Raw genomic sequence first — 23,823 nt, forward strand, 5'->3', positions numbered from 1 at the left:
GGCACTGCCTGTTGGAGCATGGTGGGACTAGGTGGTGGCAAAACAAGGCCGCTGAGTACAGTGTCAGGAGGCTATGGGGGATGGAAGAGGGAAACAGGGAGTGGTAAAGCAGAGGAGCAGAGAGGTGGAAAGTCTGGTGGGTGCATTGACAGAGAGCGGTGCACAATGAGAGTGAAGGGACGTTAATTGGGAGGGGGGTGATAGATCGAGTGGAGAGGGTGGGGGCAGAAACTGTTGGGTGGAAGATATGGGTTACAGTAGGTTACCATAGGTTGAGGCTGGGCTGATTTTGAGTGCAGAGAATGTGTTGCAAGTATAACTCCAATCCACACTGTTCAGATAAGTGGTGGTAAAAGTGGAAGATCCAGATGGCCAGGGTTGTGGAGCGGCCATTGAAATCAAACCTGTTATGTTCAGCTACATGTTGTGCCACAGGGTGGTCCACTCTGCTCTTGGCCACAGTTTGGTAGTGGTTGTACATCCTGGTGGACAGCTGGTCATGCCAATATAAAAAGCTGAGTAATGATTACAGCAGAGCTGGTGTATGACATGGCTGCTTCCACAGGTGGTCCAGCCTCTGATGGGGTAGGACAAGCCTGTGATAGGACTGGAATAGGAAGTGCTGGGAGGGTTGATTGGGCAGGTCTTGAACATGGGTCTTCCACAGGGGTATGATCCCTGTGGCAAGGGGTTGGGACTGGGTGGCCAGACTGCAGAGGAGAGATTTTTTTGTGTGGAAGGGATGGCAGCTATCAAAAGGGAGGTGTGGTTAGTGGGTTTAATATGGACGGATATGTGGGTGGAACCACTGATGTGTAATAGTCTTTTTGTTGTGCCTGTCTGCAACTCAATGTGTCATCTTTACAATGAGTAGCAATCTATCCTTTTCACAAATAAACTTCTTTCTACCTTGTTCACTCAGTTCTCAGTTTCTGTGAAACTAAACTATTTTCTGCCACTTTTTGCAATGTAGGGATTGAGACACTCACACATACACCATTGATTATGAGAGTTCTTCAAGTGGCTTCACAGAAGGAAACTGCATTTGCAGATCTGTGAATGGGAGAAAGGAGGAAGATTAGGGTTTCATGCCTCACTGATGATGAGAATATTAGAGACATTAAACAAATTTTATTTGAAAAAGAATGGGGAAGGAAACTGGCAGCGATCTTAAACAAGCACTACAATTTGCTTTAAGCCACATACATGCAAGTTCATTTTCAGTGGATATATAAATCATTATGAAATTGTCCAATAATTTACAATTACCCTGAATTAAAGGAAGATTAGGGTTTCACATACCATCTTGTATTAACTATGATGACGTAACAGACAGACTATCCTTTGATGAATGCAGAAGTACAGCTTAAGGACAATGGACACTTAGCACAATAAATACAACATGACTGATGTGTCAAAAGACATCACTGTCATTACAGTATATCAAATGGAAAATAGAGAAGGAAGGAAGGAAGGACAGAAGGAGGGACAGAAGGAAGGTAGGAAAGAAGATTAAGGTGTAAGATCTTATCGATAATGAGGCCATTCGAGGCAGAACAGGAGCTCAGACTAAGGAAGGATGTGGTAGGAAATCAACCATCTCATCATTTGCCTTCAAGAAATTTAGGGTAACCATGGAAAACCTAAATCTGTATAGCTGCTGACTTGCAAATGCAATGATTAAAAAAGTGAAGCAGTATGGTACCGTTGGCTGGAAGACCCTGAAGGTGGCTTCAGCTGCTATAATGGACAAATTTTTCTGTCCCACACATACAATGGCACCTTTCCTTCGCAAAGTGAGAGAATTGTGCACATAAGTCTATCTGGTAAGTGCAGGTGACTGCACTATTTGTGTTGGATGATGATGAGGAAAGGCAGAGGGTGAAACCCAGTGCTGGCAGATAGCCTACTCCTGTCGAATAGCACCAAGAGGGCTGCTGAGCTTAACATCCCCATCTGATGGATGGATCACCATCAACTGTACCATGTCCCCTTGCTTCATGAGAGACTGAGGAGAGGTTTTGGAATTTAATCCAGGACATGGGTGCAAAGACTGGTTGACACTAACTTTACGCCACCATCCCTCCTCCCTTTTACCATAAGGCAAAGGGAAAACAGCCAACAGTGTAGGACATAGCCAAGTATTTACCCATTCGAGTACTGACCACTATTAATGTTGCTTAACTGCACTGATCTGATGAGAACTGGTGTATTTAATAGGCAAGACCATTGGATAATACAATGATTAAAAGGGAAGAAGCAAGAAAAACATGTTACAAGCTGAAATGAGGATTAGATAAGGTCCAGCATACAACAGTGAAAATAAAGAATTAACTGCAAACAAAATAATGAGCAACAACAACAACAACAACAACAACAACAATAACAACAACAATAATAATAATAATAATAATAATAATTGCTACTGAAAGTGTTCGGAGACAATTTGCCAAATATGTCACAAAGTGGTCAACAGCATGAAATATGCAGTAGAGTTACATCAATATGTCCTTAGAATTATGTCAAAAGTTTTCAGTCTTACAAGCAAAAGTATGGAAGATTGTTGACTTCCCATTAAAATTAAATGAAACATTATCATATTTCATACACAATTGCATTGCCAGCTATGTTAAAATTTGTCCAGTGGTACAGTTGACCTGAGCTTTGAGTCACTAACTGTACTTTGGTAAGTCTTTCATTGGCATACAGTCAACCTTTATGAAGTGATAAAAAACGCAGAATATTTGACAAGAAGCTTCGGTACACGTGATACTTTGATTGTAATAGGGGGTTCTAACGACATAGACAAACCTCTCGATCTAATGTTGAAGCATGTGGTAGAACCATTGGAACCAATACTCGCTCTAAGTCACAAAATGAATATCATTATCCATCCTATACCCAGGAGATATGATGTTCAAAATTTAAATAGTAAAATTAATACTGCAAACCTCCACCTGATACAGGCTCTGAATTTAGCTAAACACGTGTACAAAAAAAGAATTGTTGTGAACTTTGAAATAGAGGGACTAGCCAGAAACCACTTCACAACACATGGCTTACACCTAAACAAATGTGGCAAGGAGATTATCTGCAATAGACTGGCCTTCCTGACAACTATGGGTGACAATAAGAAACCAAAAGTCAGAAACCATAAACAGACGCTAATAAGCAATTGGATAAAGACAAACAAGATGGGAAATAAAAAGAGTAATAGTGGCTATACTGTGCAAACTACACTAGACAAATGGGTCACGAAGTCACAGAAACGAAACACAAACTCCCTGACCCCTCAAAAAGGTCAGGAACCTGAAAGGATCAATAATGTGATGGTGAACATTATCAAGACATCCCTCCAAAATGTCAATGTGATGCCTCAACAGTGTGAAGTGCATGTGGATACTTTTCAGGCCCACCTGGAAGATGAGATGGCTGCCAAGGACGACCAACAGAACCAGCACAACTGCTCAGAAGTCAACATACCTGGAATACAGCACAATTTAAACTAAAGGTCAGTGACACAGTCAATATGACTTCGAGCCCCCCTGAGTAAACCCCACTCAGACCTGAAAATCTATTATCACAATGTCCAATCCTTGAGCAACAAAACTGATGACTTAAGCATTTTGCTGACCAGTGAACTCAGTGATATCTCAGTAGTATGCCTAGCAGAGCACTGGCTCTGCACTGATGTGGTTAAGCTAATCTCACTACCCAACTTCAAATTGTGTGAACACTACTCCAGATCAAATGATGGACATGGTGGGGTTGCCATCTTCATCAAACAACACATTGAATATAGCCCACTTCCTACCCTAAAGGAAATAGGAACAGATAAGATCTTTGAATGTGCAGACATAAAGCTTACAGATCTAAATCTAATTGTAGCTACAATCTTCCGTCCCCCCTCCAGTAGTATTAATGATTTTCTGTTACAAATGGACTTGTTTCTATCCAAAATAAGTCAGTGGAAACAGGAGGTGATTATATGTGGTGACTTTAATATAGACTTTCTCACCCACAACAGAAACAGGGAATCATTGATTAACATTGCAAAAACTTATAATCTGCATGGCCTTGTAAACGAGCCCACTAGAATAACACCCACATCCAAGACAGCTCTAGATCAAATTTTTGCAAATAGAAATAAACTTAACCCAACTCTAGAAGTACACAATGCAGGATTCAGTGACCACCAAGCTGTCATTCTAAAAGTCGATGTTAGCAAAGATACCTCAAACCTAGTCCCACCTAAAACTTTATGAAGGTTTTTCACCCAAGAGAACTTGAACAAGCTAAATGCCCTCCTTAGTAAAGAAAAGTGGACAGAGATGTACACAGCCAATGATGTCAACATGAAATTCAACATATTTCTTGACAAAATGATCCAACACTTTGAAGAGGCCTTTCCACAAAAACCAGTAAGAATAAATAATAATAGAAACAAGAGTTGGATTACACCAGCTATAAAAATCTCTTGCAAACATAAAAGAATACTCCACAAGTAATGTAAACAAAGTAGTGACTCCCCCCAACTAACAGAATACTATAAAAACTACACATGTATCCTAAGAAGAGTGATAAGACAAGCAAAAAGGATGCAGAATGATGAGTACATCGACAAATCCGGCAATAAAGTAAAAGCAATGTGGAATATCATAAAAAGGGAAAGAGGAGAAATGAAAGCTTCACATACGAACATAGAAATCAAACTCCACAATGAATCTATATCTAATCCCAAAGTTGTGGTGAACTCATTCAACAATTTCTTTACAAGCATAGCTGAAAAACTGGTCCAAAATAATCCTAACACAAATTACCAACCAGCAAACCAAAAATATCACACATGTGCAGAGTCAATTTTCATTACCAAAGTCACTGAAAATGATGTTGCAAAAGCCGTCAGAGAGTTAAAAAATTCATATTCAGCTGGAATTGATGGTATCCCAGCAGCTGTAATCAAAAATTGTGAACACACAATTGCTGAACCATTAACTCACCTCTGTGACTGTTCTTTCCGGGCAGGTATCTTCCCTGAAGCTCTGAAACTTTCTAAAGTAATTCCTGTCTTCAAAAAAGGTGATAATAAAGATATGAATAACTACAGGCCTATCTCAATCTCATCCTGCTTTTCTAAAGTTTTTGAAAAAATAATGTCCAAAAAAATGTTGGACTTCATTGAAAAAAAAGATTTACTAAGTTTAGCTCAACACGGGTTCAGAAGCAACAAATCTACTGAAACTGCAGTATATGATTGCATAAATACACTTTTAGAACTGTTAGATAAAAAACAACCCATAACAGGCATATTTCTGGATCTGTCAAAGGCTTTTGACACTGTTGACCACAAGATATTACTGGAAAAATCAAACTTGCAAATTTGCAAACAACTGGATTGCTACATTCATAACCAATTGGATGCAGAGAGTCAGCATGAAATATACTAATAGACAAAGCAACTCAATAACCGAAATACTATCAAGTAATAAAACTGTAAAGCAAGGTGTTCCACAGGGCTCAGTACTGGGACCCCTACTTTTCCTCCTGTATATTAATGACTTGGGCCTGAATGTTGATGCACACAAAACAATAATATTTGCTGATGACACAACTGTACTCCTCAAAGGGGAGAATACAGAGGCTGTGCAAAAAGCTGTGAACTTGGCTACTGATCAACTCAGCAACTGGGCAAAAATCAACAGATTAACTATCAACACCAAAAAGACAGCTTCCATGAACTTCCACACAACACAAAATGCAAATTCCTCTCTGCCATCTGTCACTATAAATAACCAGTCAATAGATACCAACACTGTTTTCAAATTCCTAGGTCTGTGGGTTCAATATAACCTGAAATGGAATACACATACAGGAAAGGTAAATGCCAGGATTTGTACTGGCTGTTATGCATTGAGTGTACTGAAAACATGTGCTAGCCTGAAAACATTAACCAGTGCATACTACACTAATATACAAGCCCACCTAAAATATGGTGTAATATTCTGGGGAAATGCTCCAACTGCTCTGAGTACATTCAGAATCCAGAAGAGAGCAATGAGGATTATTACTGGGAGCAAACCCAGAGACTCCTGCAAACCCATCTTCAGAAAGTTGGAAATCCTTACACTGCCTTGCCTCTACATTCTTGAGACTCTAAAATTCTTCAGAAAACGCATAGTGCCAACTGACCCCAGAGTCGTAAAAAATAATGAAATACATGAACACAACACCAGGAAAAATGCAAACCTGCATGTTATACATACAAACACTCAACTGTGTAAAAAGGGAGTTTTGCACATGGGCCTCCAACTGTTCAACAATCTTCCCACTAGTATGAAGTCCATCGAAGACAGCATAAAATTTAGCAAAGCCGTGAAGTCATATTTGTTGTGTCACTGTTTTTACTCGGTAAATGAATACTTAGAACAGTAATCTTGCTGTTTGTGTTAAATTGAAAACATTGAGCAATATAATACATTAGGATACTATAGGCTTACGTTAATACATGTTAAATATGTTAAATGATATTTTCCGACATCTGCAACACACTGTGTACCATCAGATCACATGGAATAAATAAATAAATAAATATCAAGGGTAGTTACAAAGTTTAAATTATCACCATAAAAAAATAAAGTTACATAATTAGCTTTTTACAAAATTATTTAGGCTTTTTCAGCCACTTGCTGACAGACTGCCTGTTAGCTTCTGTCTCGGGTTCTTCGGCCGACATTCAATTGATGATTTTTCTGACTTTTCGCCAGCAAAAGTGGCTGGCATGGTCAAGGTTTCACCCTCCACTGTGGGTGGCTCATTGGAATTGAGCTCACAGCTGCAGCTTACACACGCCTGTCAGGCCAACATATGACGGCTTTTTCCTGGTCATTAACACTGTGGTTTTGCACTTGCTACCTGCAATGGTCATTCACTGCAGCATGGGTACCAAGGATACACTCACATTGAAACTTTTCTCTTTCTTGTCATATTTGAGGATCTCTAGAGCTTCCCTGAACAAGTGTGCTTGGTAGCCCTCCTCCACAGCAAGGACTCCTGTGCTGGCAAATTTATTATGTGATTGGTCTCACATAGATTTCTCCACCTGTTCCCATCTGCAGTACACCCCAACTCATTATGCTCAGGACAGTCACATATGCTGCTTCTTTAGGCTACAAAATTTCATGATTATCCCTCCACCCCTTCCCCATATTCTCCTGACTTTGCACCCAGTGGCTTCTTCCTCAGTCCTCAGATAGAGAAAGCATTGTGTGGCATGCATTTCTACAATGACAATGAGATAAATTTTGAGGTAGAATGTTTCCTGAAAGGCCCAAATGCAGATGTCTCCAATCAATATCTCCATCAAGTGACCCATTGTTGGGAAATACGTGTCATGTTGTAGGGTAAATATGCAGAGAAGGACTAACACCATAACCAAGCTTCATGGTCACAACTTGATTGTTTTCATGGCGGCAATTAAAACTTTATGACTATCTCGTGTACACTGTTCTTCATGAGAGCAAACAGCTCAATGGTTAACGGTCAATATATGAACAGCGTGGAGTGAAGGTCACTTCATCACCCGCAGTCCCATACTTGGCATACAATTAATGCAGCAATTATCACAATAGATAAATCTTGTGAGGGTCATTCCATAAGTCATGGTAACTATGGTATCTCATGTGAATGTATGGCAATGCTGTAATCACAGTAAATACATTTGGAAGTCTGTGGCAAACATTACCAAAAGCAACTGACAGTTTGTGACTGCATGCGAAGATGGCTTGGTATTAGTGCCTGAAATATTCAGTGTGAGGTTGATTGTGCTACAAGATGGATCCTCCCCATCCACCCTAGTCACCAGACCTCAATCTTTAACCTCATTCCACAACTAAGGAAATCCTTGTGTGGGACGTACTATGCAAACAGAGTGAATGTCTTCCTGGCATTTCGGCAACAGGTGGCGCACACTGATGGCAGTGCCAATGACATTCAACGACTTCCCCACTGCTGGAAATGCTGTATGCACTGTGGGACTATTTCGACACACAAAAGTTGATTTTGATTCATTCTTGTTCCATTTGTACTTGTGTGCAATAAATTTACATAGCGTTCCAATGCATGTATTCCATTTCAACCTCTGCCGTGACATTCTGTACTGGAACCCTATTTTATGTCAGCATTCAGATACACACTGCCGTACTACTTCAATGCACATCGTTGAAGTTTCATGTTGTTGCATTATCACAAGATATGCCATAGTTGTCACGACTTATGGAATGATCTTTGTACATATCCCCTTGAGCATAAGTTACTGTTTTTGGAAGGCTAACCATACATCTTATACCATCTTGCTTCACTATTATTGTCCCCTATACTTCCAGCAAGACACACACACACACACACACACACACACACACACACACACACACACACACACACACACAAATCTTATAACAGCTTCCTACCAAGTGCTCCACTCCTATCCCTCCAACTTTCACCACTAATTCATACATTATATTTTAAGAGCTGCTGTTTAGCGTTAGGAGACTACAACAATTAGCCAATGAATAAGAGATACATGCTGTGTTACAGACAGATAACTCCAGTCAAAAGTGAATGGAATAATTTCTCATGACAATGACTGAGACACTGTCAGACCTAATACTGGAAGTTTAGCAAGAGATAGGCGGGATACGCTACGTCAATGCATTTTGTGGCCAGATTATAGGTGCCTGATAAACATGACATCCCATTTCTGAGGTCTTGCATACAACGACATTTTCGTGTGACACAGAGTCAAGGTTGTAATTTGAGTGTCTTGACGCAGGGAAAACAGAAGCCACCAGAGTCAGCATCTGCGACCAACAATGGGTGAGTAATAGAGTTTGTCATCAATCATTACAAACTGTGATAGTAGACAGAATGGTCACTGCGCATCAAATAACTCACCAACTCAATGCTGGCCAACAACTGATGAGCAGCCATATAATTCAGAATCCAACATATTAGGAACACCAGCAATTGCAATGAATTAGTTATAAAATATTATATAGAACAGTCTTGATCGCATAAAAACACTTTTATTCATTAGTGGTGACTGGTTTTAACCTGATGTGGATCATCTTCGGACTATAATCTGTAATTTAGAGTACAAAAGAAAAGAGTGAAACATTTAATGTAATAAACATTAATGCCCAGTGATGATGTATAGAGATGATGGCATGGGGCAGGTACTGTACATCTACAGTAGCCACCCACTGATGTCGACTGCTGACTATGTGGCGGTGTCATGGAGTTAAACAGCAGAAGCCCCACCCCTATCCTGTTGCCCTATGTCATCTTTAGCCAATTCTTTCTTTCTTTCACTGGTGCTATGTCCCACACTGACGCAGGGTTGGCATTGTTAGGAACGGATTTGGCAAGGTTAGTATGAAGGGGTGGCCGGATGCCCTTCCTTCTGCTACCCCGTACCCCCGGGGTGGAATTCGTGTACTCCAGCTGTCTGTGTTTAGTGTAATTCATGGAATAGTGCGAATGTGTTCAGATGTCGGTGAGTCGTGTAACTGAGGCGGAACGTGGGGACCAGCCCAGTATTCACCTAGTGGGATGTGGAAAACCACCTAAAAACCACATCCAGGCTGGCCGGCACACCGGCCCCCGTCGTTAATCGGCTGGGCGAATTCGATCTGGATCCGGCGCGCCTACCATAGTCCTCTTGGCTATCTTGGCGGGTTGTCATCGTTAGCCAGTGGGGTACAACATAAGTGATACATGTTATACTTCTTGAGTATAAACCATAATACTATGCTGGGTATTATTGTAAGTTATAGTTACGTAACAATTTATATGCTCTACAGTTAAAATTTTATATAATATAATGTTAAAAAATATAATTGACCAGCCAGTGGCATCATGTTATTAGACTGACTTATGTGGGATTTTATGTACATCAAAGGTTGGCTGTAGGACACTGCTCGTTACCTAGTGACATGGACACCTTATCAACAGTGATCAAAGATGCTACACCACTGACATACTGTAATCAGAAGTGCATAGTTTCACGGCGAGAGAGGATACATCATAATACAAAGCAGTTGGACGCAAATGGACGCGAGCTAATCGCCGTCCACTTGTGATTGTCGGAGTCACTCTCAGATTTGGACTGGGAAAGGATTGATGCAGCCACAGTAGCACAACAAATGTCACCTCAGCGGGCAACCACAGAAAGGCAGAAAGGGAAATTCGGCCGGATTTAACAGCAACAGCATGGAGCAGAGTGGAAAACAACAGAACGCGTCATTACCAACATGACGACCAGAAACATCGATGCCGGTGCCATGTCGGCTCTCAGGATGGGGCTTAATTATGCACCCCCTTTTCTGAAATAATGAGTGGCATGGAACGAGCAGTTCACAAGATGCCCAATGAAACTGCAGAAGACATTTGCTGAGAAATGAGCCGCATTCTTTCTAAATCCAAGCCACCAACTTCAAACGTGACAAGAGCTGAGCATAATGATCTTCGGGAACTCTGCAACGATCCACACCTCAAAGTCCTGCCAGCTGACAAGGGCAATGCAGCCATCATTATTTGGTTGATGTGGGAGGAGGAGACATCAAAAACTGTCAAAGGATCCAAATTCAAGAATAATGAGGAAGACGTCAGAGCTTCTCAAGAGGTCTTCGCTGGAAGAGAATGTCATCAAAAATGTCTTCCCTTTCCCTCAAGCAACTTGACCACCTACATTGTGTGGCCTTCCAAAGGTTCACAAGAAGAACACTCCTCTACGCCCCATTGTGAACACCATTGCATTGCCGACTTACAGGCTCACGAAACATCTTGCCAACCTCCTTATCCCACACGTTGGTCACTGTGTGCACCACATCAAGAATACAGCTGACTTCATCAGTCTTGGAGAAGGGGATTTTATGGTCAGCTTTGATGTAGTGTCATTGTTCATGCGCGTTCCCATTAAAGACTCTATAGATCTGTCTCCCAGTTATTTGACGACAGTGTTGTGGATTTATTCAAGCACTCTCTAGCATCATCACATTTGTTGTATGATGGAGAATATATCAACCAGACAGACAGTGTTGGGATGGGAAGCCCATTAGCTCCAGTTGCAGCCAATCTGTTCATGGAGTACTTTGAAAACATCACCCTGGATACGGCTCCTGAAAAACCTAGTTCCTTTTATCGTTATGTTGATGACACGTTCACTGGCTGGTCTCATTGACATGAAAAACTGGGAGAATTCTTGGAGCACTACAACAACATCCATGACAAAATCAAGTTCACGATGGAGACAGAGAAAGATGGTACCTTGCCGTTCCTTGATGTCCTCGTCTGCCACATAGCAAATGGGTGTCTCAGCCACAGCATTTACCGGAAACCCACACACACGGGCCCATCACCATCCATCACAGGAAAGTTCTGTTCTGAGGACATTAGTGCATTGAGCTGAAACCGTCTCTGAGTCTGAAAACTTGCCGAAGGAACTGAGCCACTTATGGAAAGTATTCAAGGAAAACGGCTACAACAACCGTCAGATTTCGCAAGCTATCTCTCCGAAAATACGTAATGAGAAAGACTACAAGGAGGATTTGAAGAAGTTAGCATTCTTGCCGTTCTGTGGCTCATTAACAGGAAACATACGCCAGATCCTAAAGAGGCATAAAATCAATTCGGTCTTCAGGGCTCCAGCAAAAATTTGACAACTCTTGAGGCCTGTGAAACACGACATAGGCCTCAGAATGCCAGGAGAATATAAAATACCATGTGAGTGTGGACAGTTCTGTATCGGGCAGACAGTGCATACCATTGAACAGCACTGTGTAGGACATGAGAGATGTTTTTGTCAATGGTACCCAGAGCAAACAGCAGTAGCAGAGCACACATTAGAAAACAGTCATCATATTGCATTCAGCAAGACATCTATTATCACACAGACTAACAGTTTTTGGGATAGCATAATAAAAGAAGCGAACGAAATAAAAATTTGTGACAATACACTCAATAAAGATGGCGGCCTGCAGCTAAGCACAGTGTGGGACCCGGGCATTGGAAGGTTGACACAGGCACGGCAGCTGCACAATGCATACATTACCATATATGGTGCTGGAGTGGGCACCAGTGATGTCACGGAAGGCAGCGCAGCTATATAAGGACAGCAGCAGCAACCAGAAGACAGTCACCACTTGACAATGGCTGAGGATTACTCGGCCGAAAGCTCGTGGATTTCAAATCACTTGACATGGCTGGAAGCCCGAGAAACCTTTATTAATACTGTAATCAGTTTGGCCATTCATGAATGGTCTTCATATTTGTGTTGGCTGTCAGTTGTCCTACAACGCCGACCACCATTTTATGCAGTGCCATGTACTGCAGAAAACACTTGTAATCATTGTCCAGCATTGCTAGTAACACAGCCACTCTAATAACACATATAAAATGCTGTGTAATCATTGTTTTGAACTTAATTACAAATAAATGTTTATAAATGTTTTCTGCATTGGAACTAAAATATAAAGGAAAAAGGCTTAATATACAATAGCAATTTATGTGATTTACAGTTAAAACTTTAGATACCTTAAAAAATGTTACTGACTAACCTAGGGCATTCGTTAACAAATTAGTGGATTACATTCTGTGGGATTTTGTAGACACCAAAGATGGGCTGTAGCATGTCACTGATTACCTAGTAATGTGGATGCCTTATTGATAATGACCAAAGATATTGTGCTTCTGCCATACTCCTTTTGGTTTGGCCATGTATGATCTTCATATCTGCATTGTTTGCAAGTCTTCCTTCAGTGCCAACCAACAATATTGCATCACAAATATGAAGACCATACTCAGCTGAACCGAAAGCAGTACAGCACCTTTTTTAAGCTATTGATAAGGCGTCCTTGTTGCTAGGTAATGACAGATGTCCTACAGCCCAACTTTGGTGCCCACAAACTCCCACAGCACTTAGTATATTAATGTGATACTGAGTGCCCTTGGCTGGTCAATTACATTTTTTCACATTATACTATGTAAAATTTTAACTGAACAACATATAAATTGTTATGGGTAGATTAAGCTACTTCCTCCATACTTTAGCTCCAATGTAGAAAACTTTTACAAACAGTTATTTGTAATTAAATTCAAGACAACGATTACATAGCACTCTGTACATATTATTACGGTTGTGGTATTGCTGGCGAGGCTGGACAATGGTTACACGGATTTTCTGCAGTACATGGCACTGAATAAAATACTGGTTGTCAGTGTTGAAGGACAACTTACATATGTAGGTCATACGTGGCCAAACTGCAGTATGGCAGCAGCGTAGCAGCTTTGATCTCTACCAACAAGGTGTCTGCTTACTACATAAACAGCAGCTTCCTATAGCCCATCTTTGGTGTGCACAAAGTTCTGCACAGGGCAGTCTAGTAATATGTTAACGGATGCCACTGGCTGGTCAATTACACTTTTTAACATTACATTATATAACATTTTAACTGCATAACATATAAATTGTTACAGCACAGGAAAAGCACGTTTCTTAAACTGCTAGTACTGGGTGACAAGTGGGGGTATTGACCTTGACTGACCATTGGCAGACAGCTCAGACAATGCAGTTTCAGTAGCTATGGAGGATTGGAGTGTAGAGCATTGTGTGTTCATGGTCGAGTAGTTCTTTAGAAACAATGATTCTGAGGTCATGGTTCAATGTCTTATCTTAAGAAAGTTTCATGTCAGACTTCAAGACACATTCCAATATTGAAACACTATATTTTGATGGGTTGCAGCATTTAGCAGTACTGGATCTGTGATGAAAAAGAAACCACCTGCTCTTCCCAGTTCAGTTTGAACTCCAGAAAACATAGACAGATGAGAACAGCAGTTCTTGCTACTCCAAAACAATCCGCTAGGCGACAGGCTGCGTCACTGGGTATGTCACATCACATCTTATTTGATGATCTCAAATTTCTCCCACAAAAAGTAATGATTGTCCAGCAGCTTAGTGAAATGGATTTTGTGCAGTGCAGAGAATTTTGTGGCATGGTGGACACTATACTTACAGAAGATGCAGATGTCCCAGTACTTATGAGTGATGGAGCCTGTTTTCATGTGGATGGTTAAGTTAACTGTACAGAACTGTCAGCACGGGGTGTCAGAGAACCCACGTGAACTACACCAAAATCTCTTCCACAGCTCAAAAGTGACAGTGTGATGCAGCACCTCCAGGGATTGTTGGACTTACTTTTTTGAAGAGGGAGGAACCATAGTTACTGTGACATGAGTATGCTACATCAAAATGTTAAACAACTTTCATCATTCTGAACTTGAAATGTGTCAAGTGAATATGAGAGAAATGTGGTTCCAACAGGATGGTACCACAGCTCACGTGGTGAGAGCATTAAAGAAAGTGGTTTGACAAATGTTCCCAGGACATGTCATTTCACGGTATGGTGGTGTCCTTGAACCCCACACTCACCCAATCTATTGATCTGTGAGTTCTCTTTGTCACGCTACTTGCAATCAAGAGCGTGCATGAACAAGCACTGCACAATCAATGATCTCAAAATTTCCATTTGTCCAGAAATTGAAGCTGCACTGAATAAAATGTTGGAGAGAGCCATGTGTAATTTCCAGGAGTGGATCCAAATTTGTATGTCCAGCAGGAAGGACATCAGGCGTCAACGGCATTATTTTACAAACCTAATTAAGGTAATTAGATTCCAAAAATGCAAAAAGTGCCATAACTGAATGCGAGATATTTTAAAAATAAAACCAGGTTTCAGTTACTCAATAGTGAAAAACATGCTTTTCCTCTGCTCCAGCCTCTATTAAGGTTTATATTATACTGTATGACATGTATTACACACATTGTATCCTATTGGCTAAAGGTGATGTAGGATGAAGGGCAAGGAGCAGGGCTTCTGCTATTAAACTCCTTGACACAGCCACACAGTCAGCAGTTGGTGGTATCCACAGTTCCATTGTCTCCACACATTATCACTGGGTATAACATCACATAATTTCTGTTTAACTTAAATTTCATTACATTACATGTTTCCTTTTATTCTACTGCACTCTAAAAAACAGAGTACGATCCAAAGGTGATCCACATCAGGTTGAAAACAGTCACCAATTATGAATAAAAGTGTTTTTATGCAATCAATACTGTTCTATATAATATTTTATTACTATATCATTCATACTTTTGCTAAAACTTCCAAGAAGAGAGACCATTGCCAATAAATAAAACTATTCACTAACATTTTGGTCCCTTTGTCTGTGAGACATCTTCAGGGATAAAATACCACCAAACATCTCTGAAGATGTTTCTTCCAGATCGGGACAAAACGTTATTTCATAGTTTTGTGCCATCAGCTACACCTGCAAACCCAGAAATTTCAAGAGAATTAAACATCATCCATGGAACCCTTCACTGCATATCACTGAAAAGCATCACCTTGCCATAGGGTACAGCAGCCACTGCCCCACACAGCAACCACTGAACATTGCACAGCACAGGGTACAGCAATCAGCATGGGAGCAGAATCATCACCATTTAACACACAATGAATGGAAAAAGATCACTTGAAGTCATGAGTTGTTGTACATGGCAGTTCACTTTGATGACAGGGTATATGTATGTTGGAAATCACATGAGACAATACACCCTGCCTGCCAATAAGGCACCATTCAGGCTGCCAGTGGAGGTATTCTCACATGGGCGAGGTTTACATGGTATGAAATGAGGTTCCTGATACTTTTGTCATTGCCTCTCATTAACAAAAGATAAATGGGCCTTATGTTTAAATCATTTACATTGATTTGTTTGCCTACATCACAACAGTCCACCATTCCATCACTTCTAAATTTCTTTAAAATGTGCTCTGGTCCTAGCTCTGATGGTTAGTTATGAGTTATGGACAGCATGTGAGTGTTCATGGATCAAGATGACTTGATTTCTGAGTGTCATGGAGTCCATGACATGCTATGATGCTGCTGTCAGCACGGTGAAAAGGAGTCCTACATGGTATTTGGGAGTTGTCCCCATTTCAACTACAGGTGTGAGTAACATGGATCTATGACACAGGACAGGGAGGCCAGGCAACTAAACCAATGAAACCCATAAGTGTGAACTAAAAGCTGTGTCAATATCAGTCATTACGTGAGACACACACTACAGCTATTCATCTCACAAAAACTATTTCAGGTGTTTAAGACCATTCTGTTGTGAAGTTCTGTTCGTCTCTGGTGAATGTACTGTCTAACACACTTCACCTAGGGGGGAAAATCCAGTGTAAATAAAAATGGTTAAGGTCAAGTTAAATAAATTATCCTAACATGATAACCTACAATAATTTCTTAGCCTCAAAGGTATTAAATCAAACACTTTACACAAATGGATATCAGCTTATTGCAAATTGCAAAAACCAAGACAGTTTGAGGCAGCCAATAGTAGTTTCGGTGCTAACCTCCATGATCCACCTTGTAGTGCATGGCCTGCACACATTTTCAGTGGTTTATCAATAAAAGGTTAAGAAAAACAAACAGGATGCATCATAACATTGTAAAATTGATTATGGACTTAGACTCCTGTCTTCACCTGAGTGATTCATGAAAAGTAGTTATTCTTTGGAGAATAAGCTTTAGGAAGCTCTATGAGTCACTGCCAGAAATCACCAATATCACCTGCAATATATTTCATTTACTGCACTGCACATTTACTAAGTTGCAATTAGTAAATGCAAATATTGTGTAGCATTACTTTACTGTATTATACTTATAAGGAAGTGTTAAAACTTACATTGCACATATTTAATTATGTATCACACTGTTTAATTATTTTTCATTTTCACATTTTTCAAGTTATATTCCAAATTGCAAGATGACAAAAAAGTTTACAAAATAAATGTGAGTGTCTATGAAACTTATTTTACACAGTTATCTTTTTATTCCAGTAAGAAAGATATAAGTACTTTCAGATGAGGTGGAGTGTGCTCATCCATACCTAGCTTTCCCAGCATTAATTCCAACAGCACTTCCACACCCTCTACAAGTATAATTTTGTGCATCGAGGCCAGTTTCTCTTGCAAGTTTCCCTAGCTGCTGAACGAAACACGTAAATTCCTAAAACACATGTAATGTATACATAAGAAAATCTTTGTTGGTAATTTACACACTACAATCATATATTAAAATAAATTGTAAAATGTATTTCAAAATGACTTGTCCAAATGAAGAGAGAGTCGCCTCCACTTTCTTGATAGCAGAGGAGATTTAAAGAGAAATAATGAATTAAAGCTATGTAACATCTAGAAACACCAAATTTTGCACTTGTGAAGCAGAAAATGACTTTCTACTGTGTACAACTGTATTACTTTTTCCCAATACTTCATTAACTCTTTCCAGATTCTAATGCTGAATGGCAAATAATAACAGGTTGACATACAATACTAGTAATTATAAATTATTATAGTTTAATTGCAGTTCAATATTATTCAAGGGACATTTTTAATATGCGGAATTATATTTTTCATAGCAAATTGTTTTGCAGAGTGAAACTGTTGCCAACGGAGAGGGAAAAGAAAGTTTTGACAGCATTACTAATGTGCTGCGCCTGATGGACAGCAAAGTCCACTCACAGGGGGAGAGAAAGAGAGCGAGAGAGAGAGAGAGAGAGAGAGAGAGAGAGACAGAGAGAGAGAGAGAGAGAGAGAAACACGGACACAAATGTCTTCTATTCAGTCAGTCCACATTACTATGACCACCTCAAAATTTGATCTCAGCAGCATATGATACATGAGAACCACCATATCATAAGTTAGAATGATAGGTATATAAGATATGTATTTATAATGACAGTTCTACAAGCCCTGCTGCATATGAGGTTCCACAGAGCACATCCAGGTACTGTATTTTGCTTTCATTACAAATTCATCCTTGCACATCATACACACCAATAAATAATGAATACCTACCCTTTGTCTGACACAGTCTTTTAGTATGACAGTGAAACATGTCATATTGGTGTAAATCTCCAAGAACAGTTACAGGAAAATGATCAGGACTTTCATGTGCTTCTTTGGCCACCCAGTTCCAGGCCTTGTATGGAAATGAGAATTGGTGGGGTCCACTTTGCTAGCCACATTGATTCTGTGAATCCTCTGCTACACAGTCTCAAACAGCTACATGTAACAAATTACCAGCAAGCAACTGAATGAGTCACTACCAGTCAGTCTAGCTGTCTTCCATATTGCACAGAATGGTTACTCTGGGTAGTAGCAGGTGGTCATAATAACAGGATTAAATCACATATATAACATTTGTCTGCTAGCCCTATCCATATATAACTTTCCAGAAGATACTGAACTTCCTGAAAGTTTTGATTAGCATGTCCATCGCTTTCTTTTCTTTATATTCTCTTCTTTGTGAAATGTAATACAAAATATTTTAGATGTTTTACTTAATTGTCAAATACAAACAATGCATATAATATAGCCAAGAAACACATGGGATGCAAAAATAACAATTTTGTTGAAGAGATTGCTCTCACATACACTGAAGTTAAAAGAAACATCATGTTCAATGGAAGGAAGAGTTACTCATTTTTCAAAACCAGAGGGCCATGTCACAGCTGATTTCCTCAATTTGTGTGTTTGTGTGTGTGTGTGTGTGTGTGTGTGTGTGTGTGTGTAAGAGAGAGAGAGAGAGAGAGAGAGAGAGAGAGAGAGAGAGAGAGATATGCATAAAATAATATTGTTTACTAAACATTTAAAAAAAGATAAATTGTGAATCATCCCATATATTAACAAATAAAAAATGGACTGAAGCCTCAAAATAAAATAATATTTGCCTATGTATTTACACAAACTGCATTTATAAATTCTAAACAGTAATTATATTTCACCAATTCAGAACGGTGATCTTACAAAATCCCTATATTGTATTAGTCTCCAGATTGTAAGAGATGACTTGGTCTTTGAACAAATTATTATTATTAATGTTATGTTCACATTAGCGCTTCACACAACATGGTGATGACTGCACATTCTATTAAATTTTGTCAAAACTCATTGTCTTCACTCATATACAGATTTCCTCATGGATTTAGGCTGTATTCCTTGAACTACTTTGCCTCAAGATTTCTCTGTGTACTCTTTTCTTCTTCTTTCCCTACATGCTTTCACCATAGGTCTGACATATTGCCAACCCAGAAATATGGAGATATACTAGGAGTGTGGTGGCAGAGTTTGGCAGATAGTTCCAGTTTCAACTGCTGCACCTCCTGGGGTCACCACAAACACGTTGCATGAGATGGCTGTTGGCCCACAACAGAAAATAAATACTCAGTCTGGTGGTTGGATCAGCAGTTTGTATCTCATTTTTGAATCCTTTGATATGCCAATCTACAAATAACAACTGTTACCCCACTTTTTTGGGCCTGGATTTTTATATGGAACTATGTTTGAATAAACAACAACAGGAACAAAAACACCACATTCAAACACAGGATGGTTATAATTAAACTTTTGTTACTTGACCCAGTGTAGATGGAAAACTGTTTGCCATACAGGCATCCAACTTTATAAAAATGAGGTACTGACAGTGCCCCGTCAGAGGTTCAAGTCCTCCCTCAGCCATGTGTGTATGTGTGTGTGTGTGTGTGTGTGTGTGTGTGTGTGTTTGTGTGTGTGTGTGTGTATGTTTTGTCATTGGGTTAAGTTAGATTACATAGTGTGTAAGCCTAGGGACAGATGACCTCAGCAGTTAATGGTCCCACAGTACCTTACCACAAATTTCCAAAGTTCTGACAGTGCACTGCAGTGTTGCTGCTCTTCATGAGTATTGGCATATTAAATGAATATGGAGAGGTCTTCCTTATGCACTGGGGTTGAAGAACATTATTCTGAAGTTTGAATTAACTAGAGATTTTGGAGCTGCTCCTGGGAGAAGCCCATGGCCAATTACACAACAAATCTTGAAGAAATTATTGTTGCGATGGCTGAGAATGCTGGACAAAATGTGTGAACTTCAAGCAGTGTCAGGACAGCTGAACATTCCTTGGTTCACCATCTGAAAAGTGCTGTGAACAATTGTTCATTAAGTTCCCCTGTATGGTGAACATGTCACTGTGTGGTGGGGCTTCACAGCATAGTTCATGACTGGTCCATTTTTCTTTGAGGAACTTGGGCCCTAAGGACCAAGGACATGCAGCATGAATGGCACATGTTATGTGATCTTCTTTGCAAACACATGATCCATTCTCTTTGAGAGAGAAGTGCTTTGGACTCGACTGTTTTGATGCATGTTGCAGATCCACCTCACAATGCTCATGAGGACACTTGTTTACTCTGTAATACATTTGGAGAAAACTGAATCATTGATTGATCATTCCAAATTATGTGGCCACCGAGATCGTCAGATTTGAACTTGAGCAATTTCTGGCTGTGGAGATACCTGAAGGACAGGGTTTATCAGTGGGACACTAACACACGTTGGAGACTGAAGATGAGCATAGTGAGGAAGGTAGCTAATATCCCACCGGAGATGTTTCAAGCAGCAGTAGAGCAATCTCTAATGTGGTTACAAGCCATTGTGGATGCAGATGGTTGTTGTATTGAGCAATATTTGTAACATGGGATGTAAATGTGGTGCACAATTAACAAATGTTACCCTGTCATTTGGAAATTAAATGTTTTTCTTTCAATGGTTTATTTGTTATTGCTCTTCCAAAAGTCCTTACAAATGTTTCCATAAAGTTTCACTGTCCTATGATCACTCTTTATTTGTGGGAGCCCTCTCAAGTACTGAAAATTTACTTAAAACCACCCTATACTATAGAAACAGCAGAGTGACCTGCTGGAGCATATAGCAGGACAAGACAATGTCTGTCAACATCAGCACCACTGGTGTCTACACTGGCACTGTTTCTGGGATTTAATGGAACCTTGGAATACATATCTCCAATGGTTTCTGCTGTTTTTCATGGCTAGTACCATCTCTTGTTCTCATGTTCAGTCTACTTTGCTACTGTCCTCTAGCACCCACATTTACAAGTTGGGTCTACATCACGATCACTCACAGACCTCAGTAGCTTGTCATTTGATAGCTGGTGTTGCTTCACTCATTTTGAGACACAAACACATGTAGTGGCTGCTAGACAAAGTTCCAATAAGTGTCAGAAGAATTTGAAGCAGGCATATACACACATCAAAAAAAGCTTTGCATCACCTCGGTTCCGAGAGTTCCGGAACCAGTACATAAAACTGGAATAGACATCAACGTAAACATCATTTCCACCTTTTTTATTGCTCATAAAAACCACACATTGCATGTTGTACCACCATACAGTGAGACCTTCAGAGGTGGTGGTCCAGAAAGCAGTCACAGCCAATGCAATTCTATACAGCACAATTCTACAGGTTTTCCTAGCAACAAAGGTTGACATGTGGCTGTCATCAGTCAAAGCTGCTCACAGTCGGTGTCATACATGGCACTACACTGCAAAGCGTATGTGAGTATCAAATCTCTACTCAAACTGATGATCTAACTGTTCATCGACAACATGGACGTGGATTTTTTTTCAAGTGGATATCAGAGCTTTTGTATCCTTAATTAATGATGAAGATACTGGCATATTGGTTCACCAGCTTTGCAGCCAACTAAAAATTGTTTGGTAACATGTAGTAACTAGTCTATTGCTTTAAAAACACAAGTAACAGTCAACGTTATACTAATAACATTTTTTGTGGTGTTTTCACCAGTAGCAACATTCTTTTACAGACTTTGGTTTTCAAATACAAGTTTCAATTAATGTGCTAACTAATGGTATTCTGGTTAGCAACTTGGATGCTTCATGTGAGGAATACCCTGATTTATTTGAATTTACACTAGGCTGTGCACAAAACTTTGAAGCAAACAATTTGATTTCTTCAGATAGTAAGTGGGTAAAAGTGACATACAAAAACAGTATTTAGATAGTGAAAGACCAAGAAAACTGTAATAAAAGTTTAAATCTAGTGCACAGCAAGTGTTCTGAAATTATTTCTGTTATGGATGGTGGAAGTACATTGAACAATATTTGCAAAATACAAGAAAAGAAAAAGTGCCCTGTGAACAGGATGGGGAGGTAGATTCTCTGCCACAGAAAAGTAAGGTATCAAATATGATTAGGATCACAATTCATCTGCCAACCTTTAGGAGTGGTGCCGAGGCATTATGGGCTGTAGTGAACCAACAAGTGAAAATAATCAATGGAAACAAAAGTATTATTCAAGCAACCTTCTTTATAATTCCCCCTGTTATTCAGACACCAACTCAATTGCCCGATCTTTGTCCCATAGAGAAAATCAAGTATTAAAGGGGACTACAGACAGTACATGCTGATGGCAGGATACGAATATGTTGGAAATCACACGAGACAATGCATATGGCTTGCCAACAAGGCACCATTCAGGCAGCTTGCAGAGGTAGTCTCAAATGGGTGAAGTTAACACAGGCTGAAATGGTGTCCCTATTATGTATGTAGGTATGTAACTGCCTTTCATTGGCAAAAGATGAAGGAACATTAGCACAGGAGTGCAGAGAAGTTAAGGATTAAAGCTACATTAAAGTTTCCAGAATGAGATTTTCACTCTGCAGCGGAGTGTGCGCTGATATGAAACTTCCTGGCAGATTAAAACTGTGTGCCCGACCGAGACTCGAACTTGGGACCTTTGCCTTTCGCGGGCAAGTGCTCTACCATCTGAGCTACTGAAGCACGACTCACGCCCAGTACTCACAGCTTTACTTCTGCCAGTATCTCGTCTCCTACCTTCCAAACTTCACAGAAGCCCTCCTGCGAACCTTGCAGAACTAGCACTCCTGAAAGAAAGGATATTGCGGAGACATGGCTTAGCCACAGCCTGGGGGATGTTTCCAGAATGAGATTTTCACTCTGCAGCGGAGTGAGCGCTGATATGAAACTTCCTGGCAGATTAAAACTGTGTGCCCGACCAAGACTCGAACTCGGGACCTTTGCCTTTCGCGGGCAAGTGCTCTACCATCTGAGCTACCGAAGCACGACTCACGCCCGGTACTCACAGCTTTACTTCTGCCAGTATCTCGTCTCCTACCTTCCAAACTTTACAGAAGCCCTTTACATTAAAGTTTTCCAAGATAACTACCCAAAGCAGAAATCATACCGAGTACACAAGAAACATCACTGATAACATGCAAGAGCACTTGATTGTGGTTATACAGCAGAATGGAGGGATATCCCATTAGCTCCAATATTATTCTTGTATATCAGAACAACTGAGATACTGCACAGTGTTGAGTACAGTCCTCTCAAGCCCTCTCTTTCCATAGTCACATAACTATGATAGTCGTGGGATTTCTACCATCGCTAACAGCAATGTCGTGGAACGATAAAACACAATCTCAATATGCTATAATTCTGTCACTGTTGAATTCTTTCACATGCTAGGTGGCATTTCTCTCTGCTTCACAAAATGTAATCTGGTTTTCACACAAACAACCAACAATCTAATCTAATTTTTAAATGTGAAAATCACAGCATAGTGTTCCATTATGTAAGGAATGCAGATATGTTACTTCAACCTGTTTTGTGTGGTTGCACTGAAATGCTGATCTTTTGAATGTCCAAGCATGAAGTACACTTCATACCAACTTGATGTTTGTTGTATTATCAGTTCACAGTGTTGTAATTTTAATCCTCACTGCTGTGTATTTTCTGTGCCCTGTCTTTTCATTCCAGAAACAATTATTTTTGTAAAACAAAACAAGAAAAACTTTGACTCATTTGTTACCAATGGA

The 23,823-nt window shown here is 40.0% G+C and overlaps 1 protein-coding gene across 2 annotated transcripts in view; it reads right to left on the reverse strand.

Moving 5' to 3' along the window:
* LOC126471162 (run domain Beclin-1-interacting and cysteine-rich domain-containing protein) overlaps positions 1-23,823 on the reverse strand; it is a 166,220-nt gene that overhangs the window by 59,807 nt on the left and 82,590 nt on the right. For both annotated transcript variants that reach the window (XM_050099264.1, XM_050099265.1), the window contains exon 4: positions 17,015-17,133. In XM_050099264.1, the coding sequence (XP_049955221.1) occupies positions 17,015-17,133 (119 nt within the window). The remainder of the gene's footprint in view (positions 1-17,014; positions 17,134-23,823) is intronic.

Source organism: Schistocerca serialis, chromosome 3 (genome assembly GCF_023864345.2).
Source record: "Schistocerca serialis cubense isolate TAMUIC-IGC-003099 chromosome 3, iqSchSeri2.2, whole genome shotgun sequence".
Classification (NCBI taxonomy): Eukaryota; Metazoa; Arthropoda; class Insecta; order Orthoptera; family Acrididae; genus Schistocerca; species Schistocerca serialis.